Source organism: Chanos chanos, chromosome 8 (genome assembly GCF_902362185.1).
Source record: "Chanos chanos chromosome 8, fChaCha1.1, whole genome shotgun sequence".
NCBI classification, from domain to species: domain Eukaryota; kingdom Metazoa; phylum Chordata; class Actinopteri; order Gonorynchiformes; family Chanidae; genus Chanos; species Chanos chanos.
The window spans coordinates 26,971,332-26,997,554 of record NC_044502.1 but is presented as its reverse complement, the minus strand read 5'-3'; the positions used below and the strand labels follow the sequence as shown (position 1 = coordinate 26,997,554).

General features: G+C 43.2%; 3 protein-coding genes across 4 annotated transcripts; 1 reads left to right on the top strand and 2 right to left on the bottom strand.

The window, feature by feature from the left end:
- The first annotated feature begins 1,121 nt into the window (after nt 1-1,121).
- chrm1b (cholinergic receptor, muscarinic 1b) lies at nt 1,122-2,666 on the top strand. The gene has a single exon (XM_030782480.1). The coding sequence runs from the start codon at nt 1,122-1,124 to the stop codon at nt 2,664-2,666; it is 1,545 nt and encodes a 514-aa protein (XP_030638340.1).
- A 2,855-nt stretch (nt 2,667-5,521) lies between these two features.
- Nucleotides 5,522-18,626, bottom strand: dpf2 (double PHD fingers 2). Of its 2 annotated transcripts, XM_030781402.1 has the most exons (12): nt 18,593-18,626; nt 16,150-16,310; nt 15,257-15,364; nt 14,526-14,707; nt 13,507-13,599; nt 13,231-13,309; nt 12,154-12,195; nt 8,437-8,574; nt 8,111-8,242; nt 7,656-7,768; nt 7,080-7,161; nt 5,522-6,929 (listed from the first exon to the last, which is right to left on the bottom strand). In XM_030781402.1, the coding sequence occupies exons 1-12, from the start codon at nt 18,622-18,624 to the stop codon at nt 6,841-6,843; spliced, it is 1,251 nt and encodes a 416-aa protein (XP_030637262.1). In that variant the 5' UTR covers nt 18,625-18,626; the 3' UTR covers nt 5,522-6,840. The 2 variants fall into 2 exon arrangements, with proteins under 2 accessions (XP_030637262.1, XP_030637264.1); XM_030781404.1 differs by lacking the exon at nt 12,154-12,195.
- A 5,854-nt stretch (nt 18,627-24,480) lies between these two features.
- Nucleotides 24,481-25,227, bottom strand: cdc42ep2 (CDC42 effector protein (Rho GTPase binding) 2). The gene has a single exon (XM_030783343.1). It carries the CDS (start codon nt 25,225-25,227, stop codon nt 24,481-24,483), a length of 747 nt encoding a protein of 248 aa, XP_030639203.1.
- Between the last annotated feature and the right edge of the window lie 996 nt (nt 25,228-26,223).

Below are 26,223 nucleotides of genomic sequence, written 5' to 3'. Positions count from 1 at the left end.
AAATACTGGATTATTCGCATCTGTTGCCAAATCTGCGAGCCTCAACCTAGCTCCTTGTATACTATAACATGATTGTCACACGTGTTTAACAGCACCTGTTTCACATCACCTTGTAATTTCAATTTATCACATCGTTATTAGTCCTAAATTGGCCCTATCCCAACTTTTTTTAAACGTTTTGCAGGCATGAATTTGAGAATACACGAAGGCCTATATCTTCAAAAAAACAATGAAGTTGATTAAGTCAAACATGAAATACATTGTCTTTATACTGTTTTTCTTTGAACAGAAGTCAAAGTAAGTTTTCAAATGACTGCTTTCGGTTTTTATTTGCATTTTATTTACTGTCCTAATTTTTTTGGAATTGGGGTTGTACATTGAACACCACAATGGGACATAACCAAATAGAGGGAAAATTCCCCTTTTTGTAATATAACCGACAGTACGTCACTAAAAGAAAAAATCAATTTCCTTCATACACATTGAGTTATTAAAAAGCAACTTATGTTAAAGCATATGTGGCCTGGTAAATATCTCTATTGCGTTACCCATGTCAACAGAGACACAGTACATCAAACACTGTGTGTAAACTAACAGCCTTCCAATACTTAATGAGTTTCTCAGGTAGCACCTAAGTGAGCATGAAATGGCATCCATCTGAACTTCCTCTAAACCAGAACCCAGACGGTATAGGCCCGGATGAGATTGCAATATTTCACATGTCCTGTTTGAGAATTTCTTACTACTGCATGAAATCCTGTGAAAAAAAAAATAGTGTAACCATTATTGCTAGACCCTGGTTGATGAATATGGTAGCATAACACATTTTAAAACTGACCCAAATGAAACTACAGTATCTCAAGGGGATTAGTTAAAAGGTCCCCTGGAAAAAAAGGCTTTTGAGAGTGAAAAGGAGTCTGAAAAATTTTGGTTTACTCAGTTATGATCCACTTTTAATCTTTTTTTCTCCACCCTCTCAATTCACTTTTTCACTTTCTGTTTGTTGCTTTGGTCCTTAGATGGTGGCAGTCATTGATATCAGAGATTCCTCTCTCCAGCTAACCTCCTGAAGAATGACATCTTCTCCTCAAACACTCTCAGCTGTGTCTCCCCTCAGCAACATGAACTACACTTGTGTCTCCCAAGCAACAAACCTGACTATGGATCCACTCGGGGGTCATCAGATTTGGGAGGTGGTCCTGATTGTACTCGTAACTGGACCTCTCTCCCTTGTCACCATCCTGGGTAACCTCCTGGTGTTCATCTCCTTTCGAGTCAACGCACAGCTGCGTACGGTCAGCAACTACTTCCTGCTGAGCTTGGCTGTGGCGGACCTGACCTTGGGTATCGTGTCCATGAATCTCTACACAGCTTACATCATCCTGAATCGCTGGCCGCTTGGCCAGTTGGCCTGTGATCTGTGGCTGGCCCTGGATTATGTGGCTAGTAACGCCTCAGTAATGAACCTCTTACTCATCAGTTTTGACCGCTATTTTTCTGTAACGCGCCCGTTAACTTACAGAGCCAAGCGGACAACCAAGAGAGCCGCTGTGATGATAGCTCTGGCCTGGGTGGTGTCCTTTGTGCTCTGGGGCCCTGCTATTTTGTTTTGGCCTCACGTAGTTGGCCGTTCATCCGAAGATGAAGAGGTGGTCCAGAATTGTTCTATTCCTTTCCTGAATGAACCCGTGCTAACGTTTGGTACAGCCATTGCGGCATTTTACCTTCCTGTCAGCATCATGATCATCTTGTACTGGAGAATATACTGGGAGATTGAGAACAGGTCCAAAGGATTTGCTGGATTTATGGGGTCTAATAACACTGGAGAGGCTAGTTCTGATGGATCCACAAGGCAATCTGTATACTCAAACAGTGGCCCTTCACCCTCAAGAGAGATGCATGCTGGGAAAGGCCATCAGCAGAGCTGGAAGGGACCAGTTGGATGTTTCCCCAAGAGGCAGAAACTGTCTCCACTGGTTGTAAATAGAAAAGCAGCCAAGCTGTCGCAAATAGTAGGCGAGAACTATAGGGAGGCATGCAGCACCAGCAGCTGGAACGTCGATGAGGAAGATGACGACGATGATGGTGCCATGTCCACGTCCACAGAAGAAGAGCAAGAGCAGAGTATGAAGGGCTCAGGCTTAGGAGCATCTAATCCCGTAGTCATCAGGCTACGAGATCTACAAGAAGGGAAATTTGAGGGGAGTCATGGGACCCACTTGTCAACATCTAGAGCAGCAGATCCGAAAGACAGTCCACCCTGCAGAGGCTCCTCCTTCAAAAAATGTTCCAAATCTTTGGACCTCAGCCTCCGAAAGATGTCAAAAGCCAAACAGGGGGCAAACATGATCATCAGGGAAAAAAAAGCTGCTCGAACCCTTAGCGCCATCCTGCTCGCGTTCATTATCACGTGGACGCCGTACAACATCATGGTGCTGGCGTCGATCTCCTACTGCATCCCCGACAAGCTGTGGCAATTAGGATACTGGCTCTGTTACGTCAACAGCACCATCAATCCTGTCTGCTACGCTCTGTGTAACAAGTCCTTCAGAGTCACCTTCAAGAGGCTTCTGCTTTGTCGGTACGGAAACAGGAGGAAGTGGCAGAGCAGTCGCCACGGTTACCATGCATCTGTGAGGCTTCAGAAGTCGTGCAGTATGATATGACGCTTAACTCCTCACCTGTGCACAGTGCTTTCTGTTCACCCCGAGACTGGGCATATTTCAAAAAGACAAAAGCCCCACAAGGTCTGGAAACTGTATGACCTCAACTAAGCAGCCAACACATGCTCTTTAGAGCAAAACCGTTTTTCTCTCTCTTTTTTTTTTTTTTTTTATAACACAGAACAGCAGGCACCTCTGCCCTCTTCCAGCTGTCAGATATTGCTCAAAGAACTTTTGTGTGTATGTTGCTCAAGTTGTAGCACTGACAGAGTACACCATTTTTAAATGAATGCAGGTCTGAAGGGATATTCTATCTATGCTACGTACTCTAGTCCAGCCAGGGCCCTGGAAAGCACTCCTGCCTCACATGCTGAAAAGTGCTCGACAATTGACAGAAGTGTGAAAATAACAGTGGTCTTTATTGGTGAACTGTCTGTAATAGCACAGAGCTCAGTATGGACCTGTCCTAAAATAGCTGTACTGCGCATTCCTTGAGTTTTAGCACCCGGCCAAAAGCAGTGGCTAATTTTACAGCCCTTTACTGGCCAAAGAGAGAAATTCATATCCCAAAGCACGCCAACGACATCATGTTTTCATTTTTAATTTTGATTTAAAGGTGACAGGATAAACTGTACTCTCTCTATCGTTTGCCTTTTGTGAGAATTACCACAATTTCTGTGGTAAAAATGCCACTCAAAAATGAGACAGACATTGGAACAGATCCTCAGGAGCACGGTGAGGGTCGGCACATTTGTCACCGACCTTTTTTGTCTGACGACCTCATCCAACTTCAGGATGTAATTCTGCCACTCTGCTAAGTAGAACTCTGTCTCTGTCCGTCCCTCCCTCCCTCCCTCTCGCCAGCAGTAAAAGTCAGGGAGAAGGCAGTTCTGTTTATGATCTGTTTACTTTAACACTGTACTGTTATGTGCAGGCTTTGTGTGCAATGTCACTTCACTTCGCATCATAAAAAGTATTTCTACCTACTGTCCGTCCAACTGCTATTTGAAGCGTGTGCTACACCAGTTCTTTTTTACACAGTCTTCAAACCCAGCAGGGATCAAAGACAGGTATTTGTTAGTCAGTTGTATCCAGTACATACATGGAAAAAACAATCCGCTGCATCTGAATCAGAGTGATAAATTATTCTCTTGACTTAACGGCTGAGACTGAAGCGCTAACATGGTCACAAAGTCTGCGACCGCTGATACAAACACCAAGCTGCACAGGATAAAAAAAGAAAGCACTCTAACATCACAGGTCTTCAGTGCCAAAGAGTTTTATTTGTTAAAAAAAAAAAAAAGACAACCCTTGTACCAGAAAACAAAACATTCCATGAATCAAGTATACCCCTAAAATGTTGTACATCAAGCTAGTAAATATAATTAACACATATGAGGAAGGGAAAAAAAAAATAAAATCAAAAACAGTGTTATTTCAATGGCCACTGTTTCTAGTAATATTTTTATTAAAAAAAAAAAAAGAAAGAAAGAAAAAAAAGAAGTGGAAAAACAAAATTCTGAATATTTGCTTAATGCTGTAATAATGGTTAGTTGACTATTGATATAACATGATAGAAGAGCTAAATTATATTACAAAAACTTTCCCCTAACCTTGACTATGCCTCTAGCATTGAGAGAGCCATGTAAAACAAAAGCAAGAGTTAAAGTATGTGTTTTCATCTTTATTTCATCATTCTGACTGCAGCGAAGCAAATGGAACCCAGAAGCTATGGACAGTTACAGTAGCAATATCAAATATGTTTGTTCACAGCTGCAGTAATCCACTATAAGGTGCCCAAGACTGAGGGTGTAGGTCTGTCCCAAATCCAGATCCTCATTTGTCAGCGTCAACCTACATCTGACCCTAAACAAAGAGTTAGTGCTGACTTGCAAACCTTGAGCTCTTTACTGAAAACGCTCTCCAACTGCCTTGGGAATTGTAGTCAGCTATGAGGAGAGTTTCCTTTTTTCAAATTATTGTAAAAACAATTTTATCTCAGGATTTAAAATGAGAAATTGTTTAAGATATAGAACTCCATTCTTTCCAAACGTCACAGATGATGCATTGAAATTCAAATCTGAACACAGCGCTTATAATCTGTGCGCTGCATTCTGCTAAGCATGGACACAGTTGTGTTGTGGACAGATTTTCAGTTGGAGCTCTGTGGGCTATCCTCAGTTAAGAGGGGTCCAGAAGAATACCCAGAGTCTGGTGTCATTTTCTCTCTCTGCGTGGTCTGAGCTGTGAACGCACTGATGGGATTAATGGTCAGAAATGACACTGTGTCCAGACGGATGCAGAATTTGACATGAAGTTCCGCGTCGTCAGAGTCTCTCGTGGGGCAGAGTTGAATGCTCTGTGTTTTATCATTCTGACGTATGAGTGAGTCTCTCTAAAGGACCGTAGTGCTAGCTAAGCATCTTAGAACCATCAGTTATTTTTCTGACACCCTCATGGCTATCTCCTGCTATGTTTAACTTCCATCACCCAGTGTAAAGATTACTGCAGTGAGAGACGCATCATCACAATGAAAACTCAGGGCCAGGTTACAGTCACATTTATGAAATTCTTCTAATAAACAGGCCAGTTTGTATTTGGACAACTACACAAACAGAATCCATCACCTTTCCAAGGATGTAGTTTGGTAGCACTATCACAGAGATTCTTCCTAACTTGTTATCCCCCTCTAGCCTTATGGGTAACTGAGTCCTTTTGGTAAACCTGAGACTAGAGTCCAGTCAGCCCCTTTCCATGCCAAGCATACAGCAATGGACTAACAAGAGCAGGACTTGCTCCTCAGCATCAAAACACAATCTAATAACCAATTAACACTGAGCCACGTCAAAACGTACAATATTCACAAATCATGAGATCATTTTCATTCTATTTGAGTTAAAAAATTATTATACGAAAAGAAAATCATAATAGGGGAGGTTTTTTTAATATAATCGTACAATGGGTTAAGAGAGGTTGAAGTGAAACATCCAAAAACTAGCCACTTCATCGATTATGGAAAATCATCTGGGCTAGTGTGTGTGTGATGAGAGATATGGCTGTGAAAGACCAGCTTTGCTCTCTACTTCTACATCTTCTGACACGGATTACAGTGGACCGTCTGTTCATTTGGACATTCCATACAGATTCTCTTTGGATCCGACACTCAGCGTTTCTGCGCTCATGCAAAAAGCTCAGAGACAATCCCCAGACATAAGCTGCCCTTCCCAGCGTCTTAACCCTGAACCTAGAGAAGCAGCATTATCATCCAAAACACAGATGGAACACACACACACACATACACACACACACACACACACACAGAGAACCCTGTGGTTTATACTCTGACTACAATTTTCTTACCTCTGCATAAAAGACACACCCCTAAGCAAAGATTGTTAAAATAATAACCAATCATTTTCTATCATTCCAGCTTTTAAATACATCACACCTTTATATGCTATACAAATATATAAATATACAAAAAAAACAACCTTTTTTTTCTATTTCTCTTATTATGAACAAGCATTGGCATGCTGATTGATTTCAACTATTCCCGTCTGCTAAATGCAAGTAACAAATGTGAAGAAGCCAGAGTGAGCTCTGTGATACTGGTCAACAGTTTTGCCTGTTCTTTGAAACTGCTGTTTGTGGTTTGTTGGCTTATGAGCAAAGCTCAAAAAAGTCATACTATCTCACTGTGGAAACGTGTGTTTGTTTCTTTTTTTTCTTTTTTTCTGGCAGCTCAGTCATGTGGAGCTTTTAACTATTGTTTCATGTGTTTTTTTGTTGTCGTTCTTGTGGTGCTGATTTGGTTTTTAGACAAATAGTTGAAAACAAAGAGCGCTGGGTAGTTCGAAATTTAAACTGTGTAACAGTCATACAAGGAAAGAGAGTAAAGAGAGAGACTGAGAGACAGAGGGAGAGGAGAGAGAGAGAGAGAGAGACAGAGTTAGATCTAGAATAGGACTCCACTTTTTCACTCCACCCCTAGTCCCTCACGCTCCGCCCCAGTTCTCCGTCTGTTTGTCGCTAAAGGGCTGGGTTATGGACACTTCCCTTTTCAGATCCCCAAAAAGCTCTCCTCCTTCCCCTTCCCTCGTTCCGTAAACGAGTGTGCACTCTCTTAGAGGGCCTGGGGCCCCCGGGCTGAGAGCCAGAGCGTCTGGTGGTGGGATCATCACGACGGCGGAGCGTTCTGGTTCTGGTTCTGGTATATGGAGGCCTTCTCTTTCAGCAGGTCCAAACACAAATGGCAACTCCAACTTCCTGCTCAGCACACACACACACACACCCCGACAGCATGCGCTTTAGTCTAAAACTATCTGTAAAACCACGGTTCAGTCTGTCTATGAGTCAGGTTGTCCAGATGGGTTTGATTTAATGGTTAAGTGTGTTGAGAGTGAAATGCAGTGTTACCTTCAGGGGGTTCAGACATGGGAGGACTAAGGCAGTACATATGATAGCCTCTGTCACAGTCATCACAGAACAGCAGCTGATCCTGTAGACAGAGACACATTCAAACACACTTACATCTACTCTGACAGACCGAAACAGTCTGCACTCTGCCACACTGAAAACCTGCATGCTAATGACAGAGTGGACATCCACACGCAGGACGCACCACCATGACCATAACATGGACTTTCTACTTCTAGTGGCAGCTTTGCCTGTGAAAAAGCCAACATGCACAGGTTCTTCAAAGGTAACAGAGATGTCAAAACTGTAAGCCACCCCCCCCCCCCCCCCAAAACGTCCTGCGATGCACATCTGTGTCTTACAGCTGTTGTGGGCAGTTCTTTATCTCCAGCTGTAAGTGTGGAATCTTCTATGCAGCTTGTGATTGCCCATTCAGTTTGCATTACCTGTTCATGAATTATTCTTCAAGTTATCCTCCTCTGCAGATCAGCATACTTTACTGTGCAACATCCACGATCACATCCAACGTAAAGATCTCTTTTAGAGAAAAAAAAAACGACATCGTATAAGACTCACGTCGTTCTCGGACGTCCCACACATGTTGCAGCACTTGCATTCGATACACTGCCAGCGGTACGTCTTCACCGCAGCCATCATGACTGGAGTAAACTGCAGACAAGAGGGATGACCTGCAAAGAGAAGAGAGAAAGAGAAAAGGATGAGAGGAGGTGGACATTAGAGCAGGAGGAGGAAGAGGAGTGGGAAAGGAGTGAGTGATGGGGGGTTTAATGAAGAAATGATTAAGGAAGAATAATAATGAGATGGTGAAAACTCTGGGAAAAGATCAGTGATAGAGATGGAGCTGAGTTACAGGGAGAAGCTGAGTATGGGGTTAAGGAGAGAAAATGAGGGAGACAGAGTGGAGGAGGACATGGTGTGTGACAGAGACAGACAGAAAGACTGCAAGTGTGTGTGTGTGTGTGTGTGTGTGTGTGTGAGAGAGAAAGTGTGTTTCCGTGGGCGTGTGTCACCTGAGCGTCCACAGTCTGAGCAGGACACCAGTTCCTCTGACTGTCCTGTCTTCTGATTCAAGTTAGAATCACCCAGGCAGAAATCACAGTAGTTATTGGGCAAAGCCAGACCATCCGGACCTTTCTTAGGAGCTAGGAACAAACAGAAAGTACCAGGATTAAAGAAAAAACAACCTCTTGCAAAAGTACACGCAGGTTTCATAAAGAGCTCCAATTGGAAGCCCTGAAGTTTGAGAATGAGACCATTTGAATGGAAGAAATCAAGAAATAGTTGAAGTTTTGGTTAGTGTGTAATGTTTGTGATGTAAAGGTGACTGGCTGCTCACTCTTAGGCTCCTCCTGTTGAGGTGGCGTTGGCGTGTGAATGTCCGCCTCCTCTTTGTCCTCACCCTCTTCTTCAGCCAGATGAGAATGAGCATAATGGTAACTGAGCCCTGGTCTGTTTTTATATCGCTTCCCACAGACTGTCAAGACACACCCACGCGCGCGCACACCATAAACACACACCACAAGCACATGCGCGTGCACACACACACACACACACCATAAACACACACACACACAAAAATAGGTCACACACAAGTACAAACATTACACACAGTTCAAAAAATGTTACATTTCCACACAATGCAGATAATTAAAAGCTTGCAGCTGTAGGAGGGACAGTTTCCTGGTGCGGTGCAGTGCAATGCGCGAGCATTTGAGGGGGGGGGGACGGGTAGCACAGATCAGGGCAACGTTCTGTATCAGTTCACTAAATAATCCAGTCTCCGTACCGCTCCGCAATCTCACCCAGCTTAGTATTAGTATGTCATAAACTTTAATGGTTTGGGGAAAAAATGACCATACTATTTTGAGAGAGAGAGAGAGAGAGAGAGAGAGAGAGAGAGAGAGAGAGAAACAGACAGACAGCAGTTCTGCTCCTCCTTTGATGTGGTAAAAACGTCCCTGTCACGCCACGGTAATCACAAAGATCTGACAAGTGTGTACAGGACAGGGAGGTTAATCAGACTGTCAGAAGTTATGTTACTATTGTTACTATTGGTTGCTAAGGAAGTGAGGCGAATGCTTCTCTCCGACCTGGCAAACCCACTGAGATTCCATGCAGCGTTGTGCTCCTGCACTTACTCACGCTGTTAAAATAAGTAACGCTAGTCTCTCTGCTTAGGAAATATTTACAGTTTTATCCGTGGGTGAGATCTGGAGGCATAAACCGATGTTTAAAAAAAGAAAAGGTGACCTCATTAAAACATTTGATCCGTTTCCATCTAACGGCACATTACAATAAATGAAATTTTCCGAATCCTTCCCGACCGTCTGCGGCAGCGAGCTGAGAGTCTGAATGCGAGTTAAAATGTGCAGGTGTGTGAGTGATGGGAATGACCTGCAGTGACCCCAGCTGCAGACAGCAACGGCACAGCCACTAATGCGCCTGACCCCACGGACCTGCAGCCTCACAAACGCTATGGCTTCAATTACTGCAAATAAAACTGAAAATGCGACAGGCGATTTTTGCTGCTAAACAATCACCAACGCCAAGTTAAAAAGTCCTTCTCTACCACTGCATATGCAACGAAGGGGAAAATCTGATGGTGAACTTGTCACATCAAACCTGATAAATCCTTTACAATTTATCGTTAGTAATCAGGTTATTCACTGTGAGTCATTTTGAGACACACATTCAACAAATTAAAGTCATTACATTCACAAATTCATCCACGGTTACTTTCGTAAACAGTTTCAGTATGTGGTAGAAACAACAACAGCAAAAAACAACAGGTTACAGCAAGCGCCATGGCATGTTTAACTTAGACAATAACATGTGTGTGTGTAGGCTGGTAACCTCAGGACAGACATGTTATCTAACCAAGGAGTGAGGAGGTACTCAAGTAGCCACTGATACAGGGCACTGGTCTCTGGTCTATCCTTCATAATCCCCAGGTGACACTGCTTGAGGGATTTCAAGTTAACTATACTTGTTTTCTTTGTCTAACACATAGACCCTCAAGTTTTGTGTAGGCTGGCACAGGTCTCGGTATGGCAAACGTGACATATCCGTACGCCAGGCGGGTTCTGAGATGGATGTCCTGGCAGGGGAACACTGCCAGCCGAAATCAGAAGAGCTGGTTTGCCAACATGACAGTGCCCAAAGGACAATCCATTCCAGCTTCAAAACACTACTGAGCAGATGCTATGAAAATACACATGACTAACGTTTCAGACAGTGTTTACAGGTTAGGTGAGTACAGGCGCGTCTTTGGTGGCAAATGCCCCCTCCTGACTGTGCTCTGTAAAATCCTCCTCTTCTCTCACACCTTCATGCTCAATCTCTCCTCCACTTTTTCATCGTGCGCTCTACCATTCTGCGCCAACATGACACGGTCCCGTGGCCAGTCCTCTCCTTCAAGCTAACTGGAGTTCCCTCGCTCTTCTCCTCTGCCCCCCTCACCTCCTTCTGTCATTCACTCATTCACTCTCCATCCAATCAACCAAGAGTGTTTCAGCTGGAAAACTGAAGGATGTATTAGAGCGGTAGCATGCAAGAAAGACATCAGAAACACGCACACATTTCTGTCCCACTTATTACCGAGGTTTATAAAATCGGCACCGTTTAATAAAACAGCAGTATGTCGTGCGATGCCCATATTTGATCTTCTCTTCCGATTTTGTTACCCATGAAAGCCAAGCTGAGAGATGCAGAGAGCAATCCAAAAGAACACTACATCTCAAACCGGCTTAAAACAAAAGCAGAGGCACTATTTCACTCTACAAAAGGGAAAGGAGAGTGGGGAAAAACAAAGGATGAAGGTGAGACCAAAACAAGAGGAGAGTGGTAAGGCACTGACAAGCCAAAACGCAAACAAGACAAAACAAAAAACAGGACAAGAGACAACAAATGTAAACAACCACACAAACTATGGGGAATACTAACTAAAACGAGACACAGTCAAAGACAGAGGACGTCTTGCTGAGGGAAGTAACGAGAGCAGAATAGAGAGAGGGAGGAGGGAAAAGAAACATGGTGTTCTGGATGATGTCCCATCTCCCACCTGGCCTGTCCAGTTACTGACTTAAGCCACCAGGTCAGGCCTAAAAAGATACTGGTTTCTCGACGTAGCAAGGACGATCTTCTCTATGAAAATGGCCCTCTTCTCTGGGCCAGACGCCGGTACTGCGACAGAGAACCAATCATTTTACTTTCCTAATCCTGCAGTGCAAACAGATCCGATCTTCTACGCACAGGACTTGCACCAAACGCATCAGACTACAAAATAAACTGCTCTCAATTCAGCGTCAGCGGTCATGTGGCGGCACGCTCGACTTTCCTGAGAAGTTCACTCAGCTTTTCTGCTGTCATGCATAACCGCATGACCGATTTCCACTGAGCCGTGGGTGTGGAGCAGACAACTCATCAAAAAAAAAAAAAAACTGAAACAAACAAAAAGAATTCGCGGGAAGAAAAACACTCGTGACGCCTGAATAGCAAGCACCATGTCGATCTTTTGGCGTCCTTCCTGTCGTACCCCACTGGTACTTTTTCACTACATGCCGCGCCACCTTCCGCGGCGTTAGGCTCTGCTTACGGGTGCTTGGTTAAAGTCAACACCAACACAAAACTGGATTAAAACTGAAACTGGAGATCTTGAAAAATGTCCTGCAGTCATTAACATCAGCATTAACACTTTGGATTACCTGACTTTTCTTTTCTTTTTTTTTTTTAACCTCAACTGAAGGCAGGCGTTTGGACAGAAATTTTGCCTTGAGTAATGACTAACTGTGGATGGGACTTAGAGGGAAGGTTTTAACTGGTTGTCCAGACCAGTAAAGACGTGAGGATGCTAAAGCCCTGGGACAGCACTGAGATGGCGTGGGGGTGCCTCTAATAGATGGAACTCTACAAAAAATTAAAGCCAAAAGTCCTGTTAGCCTTCTATACATCAAACACAGAGACATTCACAAAAGAAAGGACACAGGAAAAAAAAGAACAAGCAATGAGCAGACAAGAGGCAGAGGAAAAACAGGAGTGAGAGAGAGAAATATACCTCGTTCAGAAGTTTTTGAAATATGCTTTTGTTTGAAAGTGTCTGAAAGAGAGAGAGAGAGAGAGAGAGAGAGAGAGGCAGAGAGAGAGAGAGAAAGAAAAAAAGAGAGAGAGCAGAGACAGAGAGGCTCACACACTGACACTGAGAATCAGTTGAAGTAAGAGAAATTAAAAACTTATGACAGTCTAATGACATGTTTAAGGGACATACAGATGTACAGAACTCAACTATCCTATAGAGAACAATGCATTGACAACAATGCAGGCTATCAGATAAATAAATAAAGCAGTGTTGTGTGTTAGAAAAATAAGCTTATATCACTTTAAAAGAAATATTTGAATGAATTTGGGTAACTGGTGTGATACCACACTGGCAATACTTGGGTGGGATATGTTTTAATGACTACCTGCATGTATAGCAGAAGCAAGCGGATGGATTTTTTTTCAGTACATTTTCAGGCCAATGGTTAAGAACTTGAAGGTACTGATTTATTACATGTGTCCTCCTAAGAGCCTAAATGTAGGTTTTCTATTGGGACAGTGCAGACAGACAGATTAATGGACAAAGAGAAAGAGAGAGAGAGAGAAAGAAAGAAAGAGAAAGAGAGAGAGAGAGAGAGAGAGAGGCAGGGTAACTGTGGCTACCCCAGAACAAACACATAGACGGAATGACAAGTCTTTGGTTCTGTCCAGTACAGTTCTCATCATGGAAATTTCATAGTTTAAAACAGAACAGTTTTAACGCAGAGAGAGCAGAGTTGGGGAGGGGGTTATATTGGAAATGTTAAGACTCCTTAACCCCAATTCTTGGGCTTTTCTGCTAACACTGTCCCTCATCCCCTCTCTCTCAGTTTCCTTTGCCATTCCCCAGTAAAACTTCATCTCCCATAATTCCCTAAGTCATATGATCGTTGGTTCACAGTCATTAGCATCTTTGGAGTCATTTTCTCTCTCCAGAGCTCTGATGTGTGTCCTTATTTGGGTAAAGAAAAAAATAACATCTTTGGACTTTCCCCCCAAAAATTCTTGACTATAACACTGCTGACTACGTTTCCCAGAATACTGTGCTTTGACTCACTGTCGCAGGCATAGGGTTTGTCCCGGTCCTCCAACGCGGCTGCATCAAGCTTTTTCCGAGCGGTGCCGACCCCACGACCCTGAGGTGAGGAAAAGCATTGTTATCATCAGGACCGTGATCTCCACAACCATCCTAATCAACATTCCTGGCACAGTGATTACGGTCCACACCAGTGAGCATGTGCAGGTTGAGATCAATACCACATAAAGGAAAACACACTGTGTCTGTGTGAGACATCTTATTTTCAGCCCTGTCTTTCAACATGTGAGGTCTCACCTTGCCCTTGCCTTTGCCTCGTCTTTTGGGGGTGTCTTCCTCATAGTCTTCATCGTCCAAGTCATCCAGATAGTCGTCAGGCTCCAGGATTCGCTGGGGAGAGGAGGGAAAAGCACCAGACTCAGTACAACAACAGATTTTCACTGCCTATGCAGTTTCCTCAACTCTTATTACAACAAAGTAAAATACTGCAAAGATATGGGACTCTGTCTAATGGGACTCATGCTGTCTTGTCATTCTTCATACTGCCTACTAGTTGTGTTTTCATTTTTATTATCACTGTGTTGCTTTGTAATTTGCCCTCTGGGCTGGCACCTACTGCACACCTGGCTGGCCTAGAAGGGGTCTCCTCTCTTTGTGGTCCTTCTCCAGATTTCTCCTATTTTTCCCTAGCGTCTGGGTTTTTTGAGGAGTTTTTTCTTGCCCACTATGAGGATCAAGTCAGGGGGTGCCACCCTGCTCTGTTTTGTTGTAATCCTGTGGGCATGTAAAGCCCTTTGAGACTGTAAACAGTGATATTGGGCTCTAAATAAACTTAAACTTGAACTTGACTCGCGAGGCCTCTTCACTTGAAGTCTTTTAGACCTAATGGCAGAGGTTAAGATTCTCTCCCTGGACCAGACTGCCAATGACCACAGGGACGCTCTGGTCCCCCTCTCCACTGTAAACTACTGAGAACTATTCAGACCCTTTGCTCACCATACAGGTACATTTCACTTAACTGGTGTAGTATGTATTTCCACTATTAGGATTAGGACCAACCTCAGGATCTGAGCAAGATAAAACTGCTTCTCTTGAATCATATGTTGGCCAGTTAGCCAAAAACAATTTCCACGTACAGGCATTAGCATAGCGCTACATGCTACCTTACAAGCTTTGGCACAAGTAATAGCACATCAGCTTCCCAGTGACTATGTTCATAATAAAGGTTTGAACGACTCTGTGTAGACGAGCTCGGCCCTGAAACATCCTGGTTCACAGCCAGTACTGGTTAGGGGGGTTGGATGTGTCAGCAGTACCTTGCGGACTCGCGTGGCAGGGTTGAGGCTCCCTGTGGAGTATTCGGCGGCAGAGGACTCGTCATCAGGCCCTCGCAGCTCCAGTGTGCCTCTCTTATCCAACGGCTCGGCCTTTAGCAGAGCCTCCAGGCTGCTGCCGTCACTGGACGACAGAGGGTCCCTCTTCAGCCCCAGGTCCAGTTCTACACACACACACACACACACACACGCACACAGAGCAGAAACACACACATGCACGTACACACACACAGATCAGATACACAAACACACAAGCACAGACAGGGCAGAAACACACACATACACAAAGATCAGAAAAAAACACACACACAAGCACACACAGAACAGAAAGACACAACACACACACTTAGCCAGACGTCAGTGCAGTGGAACAAAATCCTTCATGTGTACAGGACATAAGTGAATACATAACTGACAAACAGGTGCAGACATAGAACTGTTGTTGCTTAAACTGAAGTGTATGGTATTCTGTGACAAACTGAACCAATCTTGCCTGGGTACATTTATGCACTCAAGGATTCCCTCACTGATGGTTTGTTTCTATTACACAGTCACCTGTAAGGCTGGGATGACAGGTTCTTGGTCTAGGTCCTGTCAAACTGAATACAGGACCCATCATCCATGTTCTGACTTAATGAAGGAGCAGGCTAAGCTGTACCTAAGGGGATTGGGGTGGGGTGTGTGTGTTTGTTGCCGGGGGTGGGGGGGGGTACCTGACTTAAGAGTAGGGAAGGCCAGGCGGGGGTCCTCAGGTGGGTTAGCCCGTCGTTTCTTCCTCCACCTGCGGGCGGGGTATGTGTAGAGCTGCCCAGGAGCCATACCTGTAGAAAAGGGAGGAGACGCAGTGCAAATGACACAGACTCTCTCCTGAATCCAGTCAGGGGTTCACTGCTGTCAAAAACGATTTGGCTTTGACTGGAGCGCATCTCTCGATGTGAGAATGAGGCGTAAGCTGATGTCAGCATAGCGTAACACCCCTGATGACATTAATGAGCCTTCACACCTACTTCACACCCGCCTTCACGTCTACTCTCAGATTGAGCGTATCACTACTACAGAGAATTCACACTGGATAACACAGTGGATGACTCAGGACAACCCAACACACCAGTTAATAACCACAGACACAGTCAGAACTGCAATGAAACTACTCTTTACAAATGACATGTCCTTCTACACGTTAACCACTCCAACCATCACAAACAGCTTTTTCATGTATCACACTAGATGAAGCGCATGCTCCCAGAGACAAACAGGCATTCAGACTCCTCACTCTATGTTTGGGACATCATATTATATAATTGACGTATCTATAAATCAGCGCAGCTTCAAATTAACCAGCAAACAGTTGATTATTTTTAAGACGAGGGGAAGGAGGAACATTCTAACAATCTTTTAATTTTTTATCAGGATGGGGGTGACATGTTGGCCCCTGGTTTGGCTTTTTTTTCTGAAGAGAGAGATAATCTTTTTTTTTTTAGCTCTGGGGGAAGTCAGACAAGCAAGTGCTGTGATGTGAATGCCCAATGACCACTGAGGGACAAACACTATTGTGTCCTCTCTCTCAGGGGCTGCAGCTGCACATGGCTTTTTTAATGGTCTTCACCTGGTCCTCTGTGTCTCTTCTCCATCCAGATGTAGCAGTTGCTCTGGGCGACTCCGGTCTGCGAGTCAAGGAAGGGCATTCTGACACTCCTCTCTGCACACAGTCGGGCGTTATAGTTATGGCACTGCTCCAAAGCATCCCTGTAATACTGCTCCCCCAGCCTAGTTAACACAAGCACACACACACATACACACACACACACAAACAAGAGACAGGGAAAGAAAGAGAGACACAGAGAGAAAGAGTAAGGCAAACACGCAATAAACAAAAAGAGGGAGCATCGAGAAAAGCTGGCTGCCTGCTTCGTCCTTACATTTGGCCTTAACAATGAGATCCCCTGTGACTTTTTTTCAGAGCAGTGGAACGACGTCACAACGTCACCCTGACTTTGCAGATTAAATCTGCCCACCTCAATCTTCCACAACAGTTTAACCAGGAGGGGTGGGCTGGGGGGGTTCGGCAATCTCACCCAGCTCCTAGAATCAGCTTACGATGATTCTGCTTCAAAGGCAGTGTGGCGGGACTGTGTGGAAACCCTGCAGGCGGGCTTTATCAGGCTTTTGTGTGTGGCTAGCTCTGGTCAGTGGGAGGCGAGCAGTGTCATTGTGGTTCCGCACTCAGCTCACAGGCACGGAATGCGTCAGCAGGTGTTCCTTTGTTGTCCCGGCAACAGTTAACTGCCTGGAAGAGAACACTGCAGCCAGTTCTGGCTTTCAACACACTCTCTCTCTCTTTTTTTTCCAGGGCAGCTGAGCTGAGCTGCAGCTGAGACTGGACTAGTCAACACAGATGGACAAAAACCAGACAGCCTGATTTAAATGATTGAGTTGTGAAATATAAAGTGCTGACTCTTTAAAAAAAAAGTCTGTGAGTGTTACATTAGCTGGAGGCCTATGTCTTTGAAAAGGGCATATTACGTAGGTTGCACCCCTAGTAACAGAACTGGACTGAAGCACAAAGTCATCTAGAGACACTGTCTGTCTCCATGCCTCCAAACAAATGGAAATATTTCAGAGGACATACTGATAGCAAACATTAATGTTTATGAGTGTAGATACCCAAGGCTCCATCTTTGTCTCTCACAGACACTCTCTAACCTTACTGCTATCTTCTCGTTTCTCTGGTGCCTTCAGAATACCAATTAACGGTGGATGGCTTGGTCAGCAACGTCTCTAAAGGAACAAGATATGTTATGGTTAACCATGCTGCCTACAGCTTAATTATAATTACTAAAAAGACCCTATTCACTAACAAAGTTTAGAGAATAACATGTCCAATAAAGCAATATCTTCTACACCCAAGCCATGTAACCTGTTGGTTTAACCTTTCAAAACATTGTTAAAAGTAATGATAGACATTGTGCTGATTATGTCACTCTCCAGTAGACAACAGACTGGTATGAAAGAGGAAGGACCCTTCATTAACAAGCTTTGTGTATCCGCATGCTGGCTGCATTAAAAAATAAAGCATCAAGGGTTTAAATAATCTATTCGATAAACGCAAGGCGAAGTAGAAAGCTGTCATGACACCGGCTGCCTAGCATCAGTAACTTATTATCTTCACACAGAAGCATGATTGAAAGTAAAGGGAGGGGGCAGAAAGCAGAAACGCTTGCCCTGGAAAAGCTACTTCCTGCTGTTGGTGACTTTGGTGTCTTGAAAAATAAATGACTCTTGTACTTAAACACAAACGATACGTCAAAAAGAAGGTTATTAACCAATAACTAATATAACAACATTCAAATAAAGCAACCGTTTTCTTTGCAAGAAGCAATCGGACAGTGTCAATCCCACCCGCGAACTGTTGTGAAGAGGTTCACGTGAACCAGAGAGCTAGCAAGCGACCCATCGTTAGCAAAGGCATGAAAGGTTGAAGACGAATACACAACATCAAAACTACGTCTCAGCCGTACCATGATCAAGACAGTGTTTCAAATGTGTACAAATAGATGGAAAGTAGCTTCACGCGAAGTCGGGTTGATTTCTTCTTCGTTACTTCTGGGAGAGAACCACCACACACCCAGCAATGTGGTCAGAAAAGCATTTGACAGCACTTTCCAAGACTAAGACGATCAGAGAGCTCCGTTTAAGGATCTATTCTCGATGACCCAGACCATTATAAGTCACGGTCGCTTTACACATAAGTGGCTAAAATTCTGACATGACTTCTCTAAGACGCAATTCAAATGTTATCTGACAAGTTAGCTGTCTAGTGAGGTGGCAAGCAAATAAGTTAAGTGCCAGCAGCTGATAGCTAGCTAGTAATGCTAACTTGGCTAGTAGTAGCCAGCTAAATGTGTTAGTCGACCGCTGGTGTATTTCATGTGATAGTATGGACAACTAAAACGAACGCATGTAGCTCCTAATTACTATATGCTTTCTTGTAACTTATATTTAAAGGCGGTGCGTTGATTTCAACGACAAAAAAATAGAAAAACACTCACAGTTTGACAACATTCTCCACTACGGCCGCCATCTTCGTTCGCCTACGCTACTCAGTTGATGCTTCGCGCATGCGCCAATGGAAGGACAGCGCAGAGAAGTGAGAAAGGTCAAACGTGATAGGATGAGGTCGGGGACCGGAACGGTTCGCCAGCTTCTACTTTGACACGAAGTACCAAAACTTTTTTTTTTTAGAGAAATCACTAAACTTACCAAGACTGCTACGCACACATGGAAAGTTGTGTTCATATTTAAAGCTAAGTTAAGCGCGTGTGAATTTCATTTGGGAGTATGACATCCCTTTAAAAATTCAACACGTTTGAAACTTAGACTATAATTAGGGACGAACCACACAGCAGGGGTGCATATTGAAATCAACCAAGAATGACAATTTGACATGATGGACACAACAATAAGAAACGACCACAGAGTATATTCTGTACACCCGCGACGTGCCTGCTTAGTATAGTTCCACTTTGTTACAGTGGTGTGATTGCACTTATCGCCCAGTAGATGGCAACGTTAACATGAGCGTTCAGATCTTTCCACTCCTACTCGTTTGTTTGAATTGGGAAATACAGATGGAAAGACTGAGCTTTCTCTAGGAACCGACTCTCCAGAAGCTTTCTTTTGCAACATCCTGTTTGTTTAGGTTGGCTTAGCAAGGGCCAAGAAGAGACTTCCCTCTACGAGCCTGTAGAGAGTGAACATGGTTCAGTTCCAGTCTTATGCATACCCATACACGAACACGCCAGTGTCTCCTACTAGCTAAACAGCCAAAATCAACTGTCCTCTTTTCTAGTATTGGACTTGAAATTAGAAATTTCTAAAAATGTGTATGCCTAATATATAGGTTTAATGGATATGACAATTTAAATGGATGCATAATCACTCTGGTCTTTTCATAAATTCTCTTCAAAGAACACTAACAGGTTGCTGCTCACACAGAGAGTTATTTAACACACAAACACACACACACACACAGGGACAGAGACAGAGAGAAAGAGAGGTCACTGGTCATTGGGAGTGTAAAATTTTCTCTCTTGCTGCCTCACACGCACACACACACACACACCTTAGAAGGAATAAAAACTTTTCTTCATTTAGACCTTTCTTCACTCCTGCCTACAAACTGTAAAGGGTGGGTGGCAGGTGTTTCAAATCTCCCTCCAACTCTCTCCCTGCTCATAGAAATACATACATACATACACACACACACACACACAGAATGAGTATTTTACAACCAGTGGCTCTGTTTTGTGTTGGTGGTTACTTAATTAGCCTTCACATGTATGATTAATCTATTCAGAGACTGCCTCTTGACTATGAAACAAAGAAACACTGAGATTATTCCAAGGTCAACATAGATAAACAGAAGCCATACTTGAGTGATTGGAAAGTTTGGTTACACAGTTTCTGTTTTACGTTTATGTTTTGCAATGCTGATACAAGCCCTAAACTTGGCTCATGTATGAGAAACAATCCAGGATGACTAAATTATACATGGACTTTCAAACCAGTTTTGCTTTATCAAAATGAACACCTTGTGGAGGAGACAAACTTCCTCTATTTAGTTAATTATGGAATATTATGATGACATCAAAGTATTCCATACATTTTTATAACTTTTCTCTAACACTTTTCTCTAGCAGTAAAATAACAGGCCCTCTGGAGCAAAACTCACCTCCTGGGAAAACTTGAGATGAAACTTATCCCTGGTATTTTAATCAATCTCTTTCACTGTCTCCTCATCCTGTTGCTCACTGCCCCCCCCCCTTCCTTTTCCCCCCTCTGTCTTGTTCCCATGGTTGCGGTGCTAGAGGGGTCAATGGTGGGGGGGGGGGGCTGTTCTCTGTGTTAATAAAGGCAGTTGGAACCTTTCCCAGGGCTGCTCACAGGCCATTGCAAACAAGAAAAGAGCAAATGTACACACCACACACACAGGGAAGCCACAAAGACACACTTATAGGGAGCAGACATGGCCACATGCTGTCCCAGAGCACAGACAGCAGTTCGCACACACACACACACACACACACACACATATATACACACACAGAAACCATGAAGACAGACATCTCAGATACACAAGGGGAATTTAGATGACACATATTTTTCTTGCAATAGCTTAAGAGATTGACAATTATATACACACAGCTGAGACAGTTAAACACGTGTCAGGCAGTGCTTAAAGAACAAACAATATTTCTCTCCATGTTCAAGAACATTCGTCTCCTTTTATGACGCATCTGGAAAACAACTGTGTCATTTCTAGTTTAAAGGCTGTACAGCTGTACAAAGAGATTAACTGTCAAAGAAACCAGAGCTTGAAATAATAAAAGTTTATTCATGTGCATTTCCATGGTCAAATATAGTGTTACAGCACCAGGGTTTAGCTGTGTTGATTCTGATGTAGGTTTAACATTTTTCTCACCTAAACAAATTTGCATTCATTGATATTTTGTTCTAAGAAGCTGAGAACATAGGTGTAACTTGTTATGTTATGGGTGAGTTGAGATTAAGATACCAGTGGAACTGCCCCTAACACCATAATTAGAATTATCGCTTAGTATCAGTTGCCATCAATTAATAATCAAGCTCATTAAAAGACAAGGCACATACAACAGGTCAAATGAAAAGCTTTCAAAATAAACAAGCTCTCAATACAGACACCCATTGTGTTTCCCCTCCTTGAGTTTCCCACTGAATGAAAAGACCCTAAAAAACTTGTAGTAGTTCTCGACAAATAAAAATAGACGTTTATTCAATGTCATTTAACTCTGGCCTACTTGTTTGTCTTTCAAAGTAAGTGCAAAGGTCAATGTAGTACCTAAAAATCTATCAGTTGATTTATACAGTAGCAGTAGTATGAGTTGTGGAGGTCTAGAGTAATGTCAGAAGTCTTTGAGGGGAAGGTGGTCAGAAGACAGCTGGGTTTGGTCAAGAGAATCCAAGTGAAAGGTCACAGTTACAATTTCTGTTTAACATTTTACAGCACAAATATATGTCCAAACAAGAAATTGCTCCTCTACTTTATTGCTTAAAGGAAACTTTTTTGAAAGAGTTTTGTCAAAGGCACAACACAAAGGTCAGAAGTGTTTCTACTGACAAAGCAAATGAAATTAAAAAAAAAAAAGAGAGAAATGAAAAGTCCAGGTCCCAGTTGAGAAAGTCAATAAAAAGCAGTGCTACGAGAAAAAAAAAATGATAAATAGTCCCATTCCTCTAAAGAAATACACTATCTTCACAGCTTTAAAACAAATGTTAGGAAGTATCTGGTTATCAGGAATCATCGTTTGGATTATCGTATGTATGTGACGTTTACTGATGAGAAATATTTAGGAAAAATAACCCTATGAAAAGCTGTCTTGTAAAACTTTTTAAGCCTTCAGTGCTGAAAGGAAGAACCAGGGGAACATGGGAACACTGGCATTCACTGTCTCTGGACTGCATTGTGGAGGCCAACAGGTTCAGCCTTCCATGGCAGCAGTCTCCGTGGAGACGTATGCTATTATTCTGGCCAGGTTGCTAACACAAGTGGCCAGACTTCAGCCAACTCCTCTCTCTCGTGCTGCACCTCTAATCACGAGGAAAAATATAGCATTTGTGTCATAACAGGCTATTAATACAAGCATTCAGTGTTCATTCCGCGGCCAAAGGAAACTACTTCAGAGAGAGTGTTGGGATAAGGTAGTCCAGAGGCTTTGACGTTAGCAACAACAGAAATGTGTGTTATGCAAACGTCATCGCTAATGGAATTGGTTCTGTGTTGGTAACAGAAGATGAAATTGTTTATACAGGGAAGTAGGGGAGAAAATGCCAGTAGTTGGGTGTACTATAGACAGAAGGTCAGAAGATATGTTGTAACTAACTCCTAAATTTGATCTGTTCAGTTGAGGCGTGGAGAAACTAAGAGACGCGGAGTGGCTGTTTAGAGTAATACATGTCAATGCACCTGGTTCATCAATATGATTCTCCGTTTCTGTGTCTACAAAACCACTTAGGACACACCTCACTTCAAATACACAAACTATAGAGATTCAACATTCTGTGATAATGATATTCTGTTGCTTGGCTTTACATGTTTCTTGTTTAAAGGATTCACTTCCACTGTAATTGATACAGGGTTCCTATGAGAGGCTCATTTTGAATCAGTATGGTTTTGTCCTCTGGATTTAGGTGGGCTCTGTGTTCTGCATTGCTGAGGTAAGACTAAAGTTACTATAACGCATGCATATTTTGTAAAGAAAAGGGAAAAAAAGACAAGTGTTCATGTCCTTATCTATATTTACTTTCACCATTTACAATAAGTACATAAGTTTTATTGGTACAGTAAGAGTCAAGTGCAAAGTATCCTTTCATCATAGAATAAGCATAAATTTGTGTTACTCTGATAAAAAAAAAAAAAAAATGAAAATATTTCACCATACCCAAATGAATTGCTATAGTTCACATAAACAAAACTACTAGAAAGTGTAATCTCAGATGCTGTATTCACAAACTGACTTTTCCTAGAAGTGACGTAAATCACAGCGAGCGTCTCACTGCAGTGTGGTGTGTGGAGGCATAGTTTTACAGCCCCGTGTTATTGCATCTTGCTCTGCGTTCACAGAGAGTATCTCTGATACTCTATGGTTCTCTGACATCCTGCTCTGCAGCAGAAGGGGGGGGGGGGTTCAGTTTTTAACAGGCAGGTCAAGGCCGGATAACTCTGGAAAAAAAAAAAAAAAAACAATCCAAGCTTTACGTCTTGACAGAATGGTACTCCTCCTCCATTTGACAGACGAGAGAATTGTTGTCATAAAAACAAAAGAAGGGGGATTTGCTTTCACAGGCTACGGGAATGTGGAAACCATACATTCAGAAAAAAAATAAATAAAATGAAAAAATTAAAAAAAGTAAAACTAATCCACTGAAAAAAACATGTCTCTCTGAAGTTGATAGGATTCTAAAGAAAGAATTTTATTAACTAGTGTTGTTCTATCTATTCCATCAAGCTGTCTAAACATTTGTTTCCAATCATGACTTTGTGACTTCAATGACAAACAAATGAAGCTTAAAATTTTTTTTTATGGTTTGTTTTCTTTTGTCTTGCACATAGATAATTAAGGTTACACCCTTATACAGTGAATGGCCCAGATAATAGGGCGGAGGTACACATTTTTACCCCCTCACGCAATCTGGCTCAGCAGCAACAAAAAAAAAAGAAAGAAAAAAAGGAAGAAAAAAAAAAAGGATGACGTCACCCTTACTTTGAAAAGAGGCCATTTATTTTTCCTGCAGTGTGTTCTTCACATGAGCCTCAAACAACCTGATCCAAGCCAGGGTGGACAGATTCCTGATCCAGCATGCTGCAGCGTTGTTAAAATAGACCTCCTCACACTCTCTCATTCACACGCCTCCAGATTTGAGAGTTGCAAAACCAGATGCATTACAGGCAGGAAAGGTTAAACTTTAGTTAAAAGCTGTTGCAATACGTTGTTCCCTCCTACTGAAAAGGATCATAACAGGTAATACAAGTCTCCTTTCCAACCGAAATCTCAATCTCGATCCAGCGTCTCTATTTTGTCGAACAGGTCCGATTGTAATCCGAGTATGATAAATTTACAGTCCTTTGTGAGAAGACTGACATGTCAAGGACGACTGGTTTTGTAGAGCGTACACAGCTGGTTCATTCTGTGCCAATCACACAATATTCAATTATCTCTGAACCTTTAGAGAGAACAGAAGACTCATGGAGAGGCAACACAAAGTCTTTCACAGTCTAGAGTAAAAGTAATGTTCAATAAGGAAACAGTCTCTCAGGACAGAGAGCACTTTTACACTTTGAGTGTTCAGTCACTTATCCATATTATCATACAGTCAGAAAGACCTGCAACTTAAGGCCCTCTCAGGTGTAGATCTCCTGTCGTCCCCCGGATGTGAAACCACCATTAAGCCCTCCAATCTTCTGGCTATCCATGATCTGCAGCACCTCCTCCAGTATAGAGGGGCCCAGGTCCAGATGGAGGGAAAGTAAGGACCCGGCGTGGGATAGGTAAGGTTTCTCCTGCGTACTCTCCTCGTCCTGTGCCGTGTCTTGATTGCGCCCCCCGTCCTCAGGGTCCGGAGAGCTGACATGGGGGGTCGAATTTTTCGGCGGGGAGGGTAGACAGGACGGGGTTGAGCAGGTGCCCTGAGGGCCTAAGGTCCGATCTTCCAGGTGCAGTCTGGGAGGTTTGGGAGGAGGGGCTTGTAGGTTGGGGGAAGTGTGGATGGGAGTGGAGGCGGGGACAGGAGTAGGATTCTGGGTGGAGACAGGCAGGGTGAGAGCTTGTACACCTCCAATGACAGGGAGTGAGAGAGCATTTTTCAGGAGTGGAGAGCTCTCAGTGGAGGGTGGATGCCTGCTGACGCTGGCTGTGCGGCTGAACTGGAACTCATCCCCCTGTTGCCCAGGTAACAGGTGGAACTTTCCCTGCAGGAAGGAGAGGTCGCCAAAGAGGTCGTCAGCTCCACCACTGCTCCCGATGTGGATGGTGTGACGGAAGTCACCTAGTGGAGGACTAATCATATCGGAGGAAAGAAGATCACGGAGTTTCTCCTTCTTGCCCTTCCGGGACCGCCGCTTCAGGTAAATGGGAGCTTTAGTGGACATTTCCCGATGTGTCCCTCCCGAACAGCAGAGAAAGAGACCTTGCAACAGTGTGAGAAGAGAAGAGAAGAGAAGAGAAGAGAAGAGAAGAGAAGAGAAGAGAAGAGAAGAGAAGAGAAGAGAAGACAGTCCAGTCAAAGAGAACTCCAACAGACCCAACTGGTGGACGATGACATCACGACTTTAGGTTTCATATGGAACAGATTCAGGGTCAGATCTTCAAGCACAATCTCACAAAGATTTTACAGAGAGCAAGGAATGACCATCTCAAGCATGGAATATTCCCAGTATTCCTAGAGTATTCCCAATGACCAGGTCCAGAGTGTCTCTACCCTGAGGAGAAAGAAAACAAAACACTCATTAACACACACACACACACACACACACTATATTCAGTCATCAGACATGTTCCTCATTGCACATATAGCAGGTTCTCTGAATCATTTCCCAGTAAGTGTTTCCTTCAGTCAGGATAGCTTCTTTCCCATTGTAGTATTAAGTTTCCTTACAACTCTTAAAACCGTGGAGCAAACTCCACAAAGCAACACATTCAAGCCCCGCACAAAGATAAGAACTACAAGCCAACTGCACAATCAGCTGCTTACATAACCACAAGGTTGAATTTTATTAGCGTCTCAGAGAGAGAGAGGGGGGGGGGGGGGGGGGTTATACACAGCAGAAAAAAAAAAGTTTTAATGAACTGACGAAAAGATAAATAAATCCCAATTTGAGTCATATATTCCCAAGGAGAATATCACATAATCAAATAGCGTAACTATTTCGACACAGGAAATATGACTCCTTCAGTCCTCCCAACAATAATTATCTATCTGTGACTGTAAACACGTTGACGATAGGACAAAGGTACAATACATGAGGTGAAAAAGAGACAGAGAAGGATGTGCATGCCACTAGTTTTCGTTCATATTGCTTGAGTTGCAATTACGGGCATCAGCTTTTGTGTTTGTGTGTGCAATTGTGTGCATATTCCCAGTCACA

What these genes read in the sequence shown, in the direction of transcription:
- dpf2 (XM_030781402.1), bottom strand. Translation starts at nt 18,624, where the DNA reads ATGGCGGCCGTAGTGGAGAATGTTGTCAAACT. An exon ending in CAAACCCTATGCCTGCGACA is followed by an intron (nt 12,196 to 13,230) that starts GTGAGTCAAAGC and finishes TCTCTCTTTCAG; the next exon opens with ACACTTTCAAACAAAAGCAT. An exon ending in GTGGGACGTCCGAGAACGAC is followed by an intron (nt 7,162 to 7,655) that starts GTGAGTCTTATA and finishes CTCTGTCTACAG; the next exon opens with GATCAGCTGCTGTTCTGTGA.
- chrm1b (XM_030782480.1), top strand. Translation starts at nt 1,122, where the DNA reads ATGAACTACACTTGTGTCTCCCAAGCAACAAACCTGACTATGGATCCA.
- cdc42ep2 (XM_030783343.1), bottom strand. Translation starts at nt 25,227, where the DNA reads ATGTCCACTAAAGCTCCCATTTACCTGAAGCGGCGGTCCCGGAAGGGC.